Genomic DNA, 11,808 nt, shown 5'->3' with positions numbered 1-11,808 from the left:
AACATCGTGAATGCGCAAACAAATTGTATAATTACAACTACATCAAAAAGGCAATTAATTTTATGTTTTCAAATATCTTATCCTAATTCATTTGAATAGTTTAATTAAGTTTTTTGTGTTGCATCCACCATTTTTACAACTGGTGTTAATGACTACTGTTTGTTTACTCTACATGAGACAAATGTGAACATTTCAAAGGTTCCAAGCAATGAAGGAAGGAAAATATTGTGATATTTTGAACCATTCTTTTCATTTTTTTTTCCTTGTATTTCTTTCAAATTAATTTTAATAACTCTTGATACAATAGTATTTTTAATAAAGTAATCTAGATGTGGGGTGGAATAAAACTCACATATCTAGGAAACTAATAGTTTATTCGTTGATAACATGAGTAGGGTAACATGAAAATGCATTTTGAAAATATATAACGCTAAGGAATGTAAAACAGGCTACGTATGCAGATATATGTTTTTGTATAATATAGGGTATATATTAAATTATATAATATATGCTTATAAAACTTGTGAAATTGCAGAAAACTCTAACAGTTTAACAATTTGGACCTCTGAATATATATATATTTATATAATGCTTAGGTGCACCATACACTATCACACCAGTATATCCACTGATTTTTCTTAACTAACTCGTCATTCATTCCTTTTTTTTTCTTATCCAGAAATATCACATTATGTAATAACCTTAAGAAAAATTTACTCTTTCTAATTTCCATACAGTCTGACAATGAATGTCTCAGATATTTAATTAAAATTAAATTTAATCTGGACGAATATTTTTTATTAAATATAATAAATCAAGTCACACAAAATTAATTGTTTAGATAAATCAAAACTGAACCAACAATAAGCAATTTTCTTATCACAAAATAAATCTTTTCTTATTTTAATAAGTTTTATTGATTATAGAATATCTATATAATATTAATATATCTCTATTTTTTATATTCTTACCCAATTAGTATTCAATTTATATATTTATTAACTTGTTCTGACACATTTATTAGACTGTTTAGGGCGTTATTAATTAAAAGTTCTGGATAAGAAACTTTTCAGTAACTTCTTGGTTTAATTTTTTTTTTCACACGATGTGGAAGTACTATGCATTTAGAAATGCCATAATGATTTTTTTTTTCATAGGAGTCAGGATAAATGTTTATTAAGTACAGTCAATCTTATTAACTGTAAAATATTATGAATTTCTAGAGCTATCTATATAATATTCTCACATAATCCTTATATAATTTTTTTTTCTGTATTAAAATGTGTGTTATAAATTATATTTTAAATATAAAAACGTTAACTTAAACTGTACATACTATACATAAACATGAATTACAAAAAAAAATTATATAATTAACACTTGTTTGTTTTAGTCATTTCTTTACTAAAATTAATTGTGTATAAACAGTATCTGTGCTTTTCGTAAATAAAATATATTTAAATACTATAATCATATCAGTCAATGCTCTACGACATTTGCTCTTATATTTCTTTTCACTATTTTATTATTGAGTTGAAAGGGGAGGTGCTAGATAGGGATGAAATGTAATTTTAAGAGTCTGCCTCGAGAAGTTCAGTGAATGGGCTTTAATTTGAATTAAATGGAAATAAATTCCTCTTTAGTTGGTTGTCTAGAATCACATTAAATGAAATAATTAACTTTACTGTGAAAAGAAATGAGAGGGTCAATAGAAATTGATTACTTGGGTTAAAAAAAGAAATATAAGAGACTGATTAGAAAAAACATAGTGTCAACCTTAATCTACACTTAAAATTCAAGCATTTCAACTATATAAAACTTAGTTTTATTTTTCTAGAGTTATTTAGTGCAAATTCGTTGAATATATACATTAAGGTTATATGAAGAGTCTTAGTTGGTTGGTGATACATGAATCTGAAGAAGATGGATGTTACCCTGTTACCTATTTGATGTTTGAAGTAATATAATTTATTTGGTTATCTCTGATGCTATTGTCCTAGATGCAACACCCTAAAATCTATTACGTTTAATTTTATTCCATTTCACCATTACATATTATTGTGTTAAAGTACTCATCTTTACATCTAGGCACAAGTTCGTCTTTAGAAGCACCATCATTGCAAAATACTCTTCTAATAAGTGAATACAATGTCAAAAATTAATTTGGTTCGTGGAAGACCAAAATTAATTTATGGAAGGGTAAATTATAATTGAATCAAATAAAAAATTGAAATCCAACGTATTGAAACACTGTGGAAGATGATGATGTTTTAAAATGAAATTATTACATATTCTCTTATTAAAAGCGGTATTTAACCATAGAAAATGAAATAATGTTTTGGATTGGCACAGCAACAGAGTTATGTAACATTAATTTTAATATTTGGTTAATCTTAATACTGCATTTTTAAATTCAGATTATTTGTCTTATATATATTAATACCTAGTATAAAATGTTGGTTTTAAAATATGATTATAGTATTTTAACTCGATGACTTCCGTATTTTTTCTAATACTCTAGTTTTAACGTGTTGGTTGTAAACTGTATTAGATCTAATACTGTATATAATATTAAGGCTCTAAACTTTAGTTTATTCTGTAATATGAATATTATGTTCCATACAAAATTTATCTGGCCAAAATGTAAGGTTAGAAGTACATGTTAAAACTGGTTATTTTGATTATGGATTTTGTTTTAAATTCATCTAATTAACTAATACTTATAAGCAATGCTATTTTAATTATCTAAAATAATTGTTATATTTAAAATTTTATCTATAGATATTCCGGCCAAATAAGTTTTATACATTTTCTCAAAGACTTATGTCTGTTGTATACGAGACTCGGTGTTACAATATGCAATTCCTTCATTTAGGCCTGTTCTACTCATCAGGATTTGGTACTGTTGGCTTCATCTAAGAAACAATTGCTAAACAAACTAAATCTGACAGTTACATTTCTATGTAAAATAGTACATACAACAAGGTAGTTTTATAGTACCTAAAGAAGCCTTGGAAATGAACTTAAACAAGGTCCCCGGCCAAACCTCGCACAAACAGGCATAGACCAAGTGCCCAACAAACAAAATCAATAACATAGACCTAAATACTGCGTTGAGTTTATCAGATAATTATGGATTAAATCAACTTGCAGCGTTCGATGAAGTTGTTGAGGCCTTTCCTAAAGAAGGTAAAGCTGGTCCAGGCCATGGACAACCGGGAGGCACACTACGGGCTTGCTGCAAGCCAGCTGCTGATTCTGGATGCAGGAAATTTCTACGCTGCTCCATTTTCTCCGCCTATAACATAGCATCATTCTGTCAGAGGAAACTGCTGTAGAAGCAGCCAAGGTTCGGTATCGTTATTGGACTGAACTGAACTGTGAATATGAATATCGTCTTTTAATTTTGTCACCGCCCAAGTGGAACAATAAAAGTCTGCGCCCAATTGTGCAACGACCAATAAATCACCAAGCCACCTTACACAAGTTCCGAACATCCCGAATCGATCTTGGCTTATCTTAATCGAAGTTTTGATGTATGCGAAAAGTTCAGCCGTATTTTAACGGACAAAACAGTCCGTTTGTGGCGACGGTCCAATAATTCTCGCGTCGAAACAAACGGGCGAAACTTTTAAATATTTGAGCGTGCCTCGTTTCCAATTCGAGTCGATTCGAACGTATTCAAATCTGACGCTCGATAATTCATTAAATTTATCGACGATCGTCGACGCCGTCCGACATCTGTCGGGTTTTATGTGAAGCCGGTGTAGTGCAGGTTCCTCAACTGCGGCAGGGCGGGTGAAATGAAGCCACGTATACTGGTATTTTTTGAGGGTAAATAAGGGCGAGCAGGAGCCATAAATGAGCAAATGCTTGTTTTAGGAGGGGTGAGACATCAAAGCGTGTTTTCCGAATGGTTTTACTTTAACCGTTCGCAAGTGGCTTTATGAAGATGCTGCGATTATTTAATTGGGGTTTCGTTTTAATCGTGATTAGGGGTTTATTGTTATATTAATATGAACTTATGTTGTCAATATTCTTTAGGGTTTTTTACTTTTTTGTCGGACATCTTAAAAACGATGGATGTTGCTTTAAAAGCACATATTAGTATGATTTGGTTGGCCAAAGAAATAGCACATTCAAATATATTTAGGTTTTGTGCTACTATTTTACAATAAAAGAAATTATTCTTAGTAGGATTTATATTACTTTATTGAATGACTCACTTTTAGTGGGAAGAAAGGAACACTGTACTCCTGAGAAGAGGGAAATAATAATTAACATGAAACATCAAGATCTAAAAATTGCTGACGTTCCTAAATACAATTCAAAATACAATAAGAAAACGTCCTGAGAAAAAAAGAACTCCTTTTATAGATAGACAAATTGAAAGAATCAATAAATGAAACTCTTTCTTGTCTTCTAGGCAAATAATAAATGATTTAATTGAGTTATACAATATCAGTCTATCAAAATTATTGGTAAAATGGGCCGTTTTATGTATAAAGATATCATGAGGGATGTAACGGAACCATTTGTCAACGACAATTTAGCTGTTACATGTATTTTTATGCATGTTAATGATCCGAAGCTGTTCAAAATTGGTTAAAGATGATCATGTTGAGGCTCTCAATTGGCCAGTACAAAATACGGATCTAATTCCAATTAGAAACACCAAAGACCATCAAATTTAGATAAATTGTGATTATTAATTGAAGAGTCATAGAAAGAAAGAATAATTACACTTGAGAGAAAAGAGAAATAATAATTAACATAAAAAATCAAGAGTCTAAATAATGCTGACATTGCTAGAAGCTTAAGATACTCCTGAAAATGGTTTATAATGTTATTAACAAATATGAAACAATACCCTCCATTGAAAATACAATAAGAAAATGTTCTAACAAAAAATAGACAGACAAATTGAAAGAATAAGTAAATGAAACCTTTTGAAACACTGTGGAGGAAACTTTACGGTTTGGAGTTCCTTTTCTTGGCATCGTATAACATATTACACAAAATTATTGGTAAAATGGATCGTTTTATGTATAGAGATATCATGAGGGATGTAATGGAACCATTTGTCAACGATAATTTACCTGTTACATGGATTTTTATGCATGATAATGATCCCAAACTGTTCAAAATTGGTTAAAGATAATCATGTTGACACTCTCGATTGGCCAGTACAAAATACCGATCTAAATCCAATTGAAAACACCAAAAACCATCAAATTTAGATAAATTGTGATTATTAATTGAAGAGTCATAGAAAGAAAGAATAATTACACTTGAGAGAAAAGAGACATAATAATTAACATAAAAAATCAAGAGTCTAAATAATGCTGACATTGCTAGAAGCTTAAGATACTCCTGAAAATGGTTTATAATGTTATTAACAAATATGAAACAACACCCTCAATTGAAAATACAATAAGAAAATGTTCTAACAAAAAATAGACAGACAAATTGAAAGAATAAGTAAATGAAACCCTTTGAAACACTGTGGAGGAAACTTTATGGTTTGGGGTTCGTTTCTTGGCATGGTATAAGAGATTACACAAAATTATTGGTAAAATTGACCGTTTTATGTATAGAGATATCATGAGGGATGTAATGGAACCATTTGTCAACCATAATTTACCTGTTACATGGATTTTTATGCATGATAATGATCCGAAGCTGTTCAAAATTGGTTAAAGATAATCATGTTGACGCTTTCGATTGGCCAGTACAAAATACCGATCTAAATCCAATTGAAAACACCAAAAACCATCAAATTTAGATAAATTGTGATTATTAATTGAAGAGTCATAGAAAGAAAGAATAATTACACTTGAGAGAAAAGAGAAATAATAACATAAAAAATCAAGAGTCTAAATAATGCTGACATTGCTAGAAGCTTAAGATGCTCCCGAAAATGGTTTATAATGTTATTAACAAGTATGAAACAACACCCTCAATTGAAAATACAATAAGAAAATGTCCTAACAAAAAATAGACAGACAAATTGAAAGAATAAGTAAATGAAACCCTTTGAAACACTGTGGAGGAAACTTTATGGTTTGGGGTTCCTTTTCTTGGCATGGTATGGGACCATTACAGAAAATTATTGGTAAAATGAACCGTTTTATGTATAGAGACATCACGAGAGATGTAATGGAACCATTTGGCAATGACAATTTACCAGTTACACAAAGTGCGGATCAAAATCTAATTGAAAATTTATGGAACAACATGCAATCTCGGTTAAAACACCAAAATCACCATCAAATATGATATCTCGTTGAATTTATGCCTTTCAATTTATAGAAGGTTATAACGAACAAAATATTAACAATTTTTTAGGTATAAAAATTGTTTAATAAATACATATTTTTTAAATGTGTGCTATTTCTGTGACCAGCCACATTCCCCATTTATTTTGTTTAAGCTTTAACTTAACAAGAAACTGCTTTGAGTTAGGTACAAAGTGGATAATTGTAGAAAGAACAGTGCAATTATTATAAATAAAATACAAAATAGCTTGACTGCATTTAGCTGGAGGTGTGCATTTCCTAATTAACAATAAATATAAGTATGTGCTACTGTTATTGCATAAGCAAGACATTGACCAAATTATTTAAAACCTATTTAGGTAATAAACCCCAACGTTCACAGGTATTGATTTATGTGACAAAATTATGTGGTCGTGACTGAATAAGTTAATTTAATTAACCCGGATATTCGAGTGCCCAATAATATCAGAATAAAATAATGGTGATGAACTCGTACTTACCTGAGCTTGTATCCTAGAAGCTATAAGATCCGGCAATAAGTCTAGTTGCTCTTGTAAATTAGTCAGTTTGTCTTCCACGTGTTGTAACCGGTCCTCAAGAGCATCTTGCCTTGTACTCATATCAGATACTATTTCATAAACGGTATTTTGCGTCTAAAAAACAAATAACGTTGATGTATTTGGTTTTAGTAATAACCCAACAAAACGTAAACGTTTAAGGGTATAATAAAAGAGCCTGTATTGAATGGTAACTTCGCCTGTGCCTCCAAATAGTGCACAAAATGTATTTATGGTTTGGATATGAACCGGATTATTACTTGCAAATATGCTTTTACGGCATAATTTGGCGCTCAAATGGTCGATTAACTCTATATTGAACGCTATGGGTGATAAATACCCCTGTAAACCGTCGAAGAGGTGTGAGGAATTTACATTTTTTATCGTAATTCATCCCCATCCAACGTTTTTAAAGTGCATAATTCGGTGGACCCCAACACACCGATCGGAAACCCGTAAAAAGGCCCAGTCCAGAGTGGCCGCAATTTTAATAAAACCTTCAACAACCAATAATAAAACGTGAAGCTAAGCAACAATGATTCACTCGTTGTGTTTGAGCGTGAAAATCCACTTAAAATCCACTTGAAACCGATATTAATTTGAAACGAACTCTAGAAGCCGAAACATGTACAATCCGGTCAGCTTTCCTTTGAATACGTGGCCGTGGGGGAATGCCACGAATAATCTGCTTTTATCGTCGCGTTGTTTTTTTATTCCTCTTCTTCTAAATCGATTTCCAGGAGGTTACTACACACGTTGGATGAGTATGTTTATCCTTTATGTAAATTTCGTAGATAGGCGTCCAAGAAAATAACGCCATTTGAACACGCAAGATACGTTTTTATACTTTCTTGTAACCCCATTACGACGCTATTTATGTATGCACAAAAGGGTTGATCACCAGAATTTATTAGCCACGTATATATATATATATATATATATATATATATATATATATATTTTGTCAATGCAGCCTTTGGCTTCGCCAATCGATATCCCAAATTTTAAGGGATTAAATTTAGCCACGCTACGTTGGGTCCCAACCCAAGGGTGGTAAAGGATGCAACTTACCTTAGCCATATCAGTAATGGTATTGGCGTTATCCATTAATTTACGCTGGTCCATTTTAACTTTTCTTAATCTAAAACCCAAAAATTAAGCCACAATTAACAACATAAACCAGCCAGTTGGTGGATAAAACTAACGAACAGATTTTAGGGGCAGGAAAGGCCTGACCTGAAACTTGAACGGCCCAATATCGGTTTACCGAAGTCGTGTGTCATAAAAAGGACGTAAAAAGATACACCTAAACAAAAAGGCGTTTTACTTGAGAACCGAAATGATGGACCATTTAAGCAGGACGAGGTCTGCTCTGGCTTTGTTTTAAACCAGTTGCAAAATCGACACGCCAATTCCTGGTTATGTTATCGATTCGCAGGATTTCGTCAATTGCACTCGCATGATTTAAAAGGAAACGCAGGCAAGGGACACGGGATTTCACCCTCTCTCTCTCTCACTCACTCACTCTGACACGCTCCCTAAGGGGTTGGGTAATAAATGTTTTACTTACGCATAAATTGCGAGTAAAAATTTTCTTTGGTGAGTTCTAACTCGACCCGGATTCACTCGTTTCACTAGCCTTGTGTGTTTGTATATCAACCAAGTTTCTCTTAAAACGTTAGCTGCTGCGTTTTTCAACTGTAAAAACATGATGTAAATTGATCTAACATTAATTAGATTGGAGCACTTACCCGTTTGGTTAGTTGAGTGTCCATCATAAAATTATGAACATGTTTTTCCGCTCTTGTTAACTCTAACTTTCTAGATACTACTGCTACTAATAAGGCTGTACATCCAGCACCCTGAAAAAAATACATGAATTATTTCTGAAACAAAGGGTTGTGTACTTCGATTTTATTGTGTACTATTGTCATTGTTTAGATTAATATGGGAAATAAGATAATGGAAGGTGGAAATTACTCAAGACATCTGAATTAACAAACTTCCTTGGAAACTGTATGTAATTACATACAGTCATTTGTGCGGGTATTATTCAGTGGAAGCACGGTGTGTCTATAATTATAGTAATTAATAGATTTCAATGTACAATAGCTGTACATTCTCCTTAGATGGTAAATGGAGGGTAGACATTTGTACACTAATCAAATATTTACGGTCTTTAACCTAATTATACTTATTACAATATGCTAATTTCGGTAAAAGCAGGACATTTTGGAGTTTGTATTGTATCTACCGTGTGTTTGTGAATAGAAATACAATTATTGGCACAATGAGGGACAAAGAGTCTTGCAATTTGGTGCTGGTGCTAACGACTTTAACAATTTGTTTTACACCACAACCAAATTTAACACTGGTCTTTGAAATTTCAGACACCAGAATTCCTGGATCTAAAATAATTGACACTCAATTTCTTAGTTTATACACATATTTAAGTTCTGTCACTTAATTTTTCAAAAATATCATTAGATTTCATTTACACCTCAACCAAACTTAGCACTGGTCTTTGAAATTGAGACACCAGAATTACTGGATCTGAAATAATTGTCATTTACTTTCTTAGTTTATACAAATATTTAAGTTGCATTTCACTTATTTTTTTATAAACATGATTAGATCTTGTTTATATCTCAACCAAACTTAGCTCTGGTCTTTGAAATTTCAGACACCAGAATTCCTGGTTCTAAAATAATTGACACTCAATTTCTTCGTTTATACATATATTCAAGTTCTTTCAAAAATATTATTAGATTTCATTTACACCTCAACCAAACTTCGAACAGGTCTTTAAAAATTGAAACACCAGAATTCCGGAATCTAAAATAATTAACACTTATTTTCTTAGTCTATACAAATTTTTAAGTTGTCTTTCACTTAATTTTTTGTAAACATGATTAGATCTTGTTTATATCTCAACCAAACTTAGCTTTGGTCTTTGAAATTTTTCTAAAATATAATTAGATTTCATTTACACCTTAACCAAACTTAGCACTGGTCTTTGAAAGTTAAGACACCAGAATTCCTGGATCTAAAATAATTGACACTCATTTTCTTAGTTTATACATATATTTAAGTTATTTCACTTAATTTTTCAAAAATATCATTAGATTTCATTTACACCTCAACCAAAATTAGCACTGGTCTTTGAAAGTTGAGACACCAGAATTTCTGGATTTAAAATAATTGTCACTTATTTTCTTAGTTTATACAAATATTTATGTAGTCTTTCATTTAATTTTTTATAAACATGATTAGATCTTGTTTATACCTCAACCAAACTTAGCTCTGGTCTTTGAAATTTGAGACACCAAAATTGCTGGATCTAAAATAATTGATACTCAATTTCTCAGTTTATACATATATTTAAGTTCTTTCACTTAATTTTTCTAAAATATAATTAGATTTCATTTACACCTTAACCAAACTTAGCACTGGTCTTTGAAAGTTGAGACACCAGAACTCCTGGATCTAAAATAATTGACACACAATTTCTTAGTTTATACATATATTTAAGTTCTTTCACTTCATTTTTCAAAAATATCATTAGATTTCATTTACACCTCAACCAAACTTAGCACTAGTCTTTGAAAGTTGAGACACCAGAATTCCTGGATCTAAAATAATTGATACTTATTTTCTTAGTTTATAAAAATTTTTAAGTTGTCTTTCACTTAATTTTTTATAAACATGATTAGATCTTGTTTATATCTCAACCAAACTTAGCTTTGGTCTTTGAAATTTGAGACACCAGAATTCCTGGATCTAAAATAATTGATACTCAATTTCTCAGTTTATACATATATTTAAGTTCTTTCACTTAATTTTTCTAAAATATAATTAGATTTCATTTACACCTTAACCAAACTTAGCACTGGCCTTTGAAAGTTAAGACACCAGAATTCCTGGATCTAAAATAATTGACACTCATTTTCTTAGTTTATACATATATTTAAGTTATTTCACTTAATTTTACACAAGTATCATTAGATTTCAATTACATCTCAACCAAACTTAACACTGGTCTTTGAAAATTGAGACACCAGAATTCCTGGATCTAAAATAATTGACACTCAATTTCTTAGTTTATACATATATTTATGTTCTTTCACTTAATTTTTCAAAAATATCATAAGATTTCATTTACATCTCAACCAAACTAAGCACTGGTCTTTGAAAGTTGAGACACCAGAATTCCTGGACCTAAAATAATCGACACTTTCGTCCTTCATTTAATTTACACTTCAACCAAAAATTGTCTTATTATTATATTTTATCCAAAAACACTTTTTGGATTAAGACAAATTGGGCTGTATCCTTTTAGTTTAGGTCCATAATTTGTGGTGTCATTTTATACTACCTATACCATAATAATTATACTAATATAAACTAATTTAATTAATAGCAAACAGGAAGTTCCGCAATTAACGAAGATTAACATGTAATAATTTATATGTACTTAAACAACACATATTCTATCCTCGTTCAGCTACATAAAATATTAAGCTGGCTTAAATCCCTTAATTGATAATATCTACGTGGAAGCCATAAGACAGTCTTAGAATTAGAAATTATCGCATGTATACAAATCCCCTTGTATCTTGACATATTTACACGTATCGATTTTCAAATTATGTATAACTTAGTAATGCATAAACATGTGATAATCCATGCATATGACAACCATACGATCTTAACCGTTACGTATGCATACAAACAATAAACTTGGATAATATTATTATCTGTATAATGCGCACAAGCCGAGCCCGGTTATCTTTGTTTAGATTAGAACAGATTTCAGTGCGAAACTCTACTACTGATACTGCACTCAAAGTTTTCATTCGAAACTTCCCGTACACATGTTTCAACATGTGCCTTCATTACCTTTCTCTTGGGGTCATTTTAAGCAAAACAGTTGTTGAAATTCAAGTCAATACAATGTGCATTTAGTTCATAAT

General features: G+C 31.0%; 1 protein-coding gene across 1 annotated transcript in view; it reads right to left on the bottom strand.

The window, feature by feature from the left end:
- Nucleotides 1-908: 908 nt before the first annotated feature.
- The window catches only part of LOC109595062 (small conductance calcium-activated potassium channel protein), a 71,668-nt gene continuing 60,768 nt past the window's right edge, over nt 909-11,808 (bottom strand). The window contains exons 6-10 of the mRNA XM_049961272.1: nt 8,587-8,697; nt 8,406-8,533; nt 7,907-7,976; nt 6,779-6,931; nt 909-3,298 (exon numbers count right to left, since the gene is read on the bottom strand). Coding sequence (XP_049817229.1) covers nt 3,143-3,298; nt 6,779-6,931; nt 7,907-7,976; nt 8,406-8,533; nt 8,587-8,697 — 618 coding nt within the window. The 3' untranslated portion in view covers nt 909-3,142. The remainder of the gene's footprint in view (nt 3,299-6,778; nt 6,932-7,906; nt 7,977-8,405; nt 8,534-8,586; nt 8,698-11,808) is intronic.

Source organism: Aethina tumida, chromosome 1, assembly GCF_024364675.1.
Source record: "Aethina tumida isolate Nest 87 chromosome 1, icAetTumi1.1, whole genome shotgun sequence".
NCBI lineage: Eukaryota > Metazoa > Arthropoda > Insecta > Coleoptera > Nitidulidae > Aethina > Aethina tumida.
Note: the sequence above shows the minus strand (reverse complement) of the source record. Positions and strands in the feature narration are given on the sequence as shown.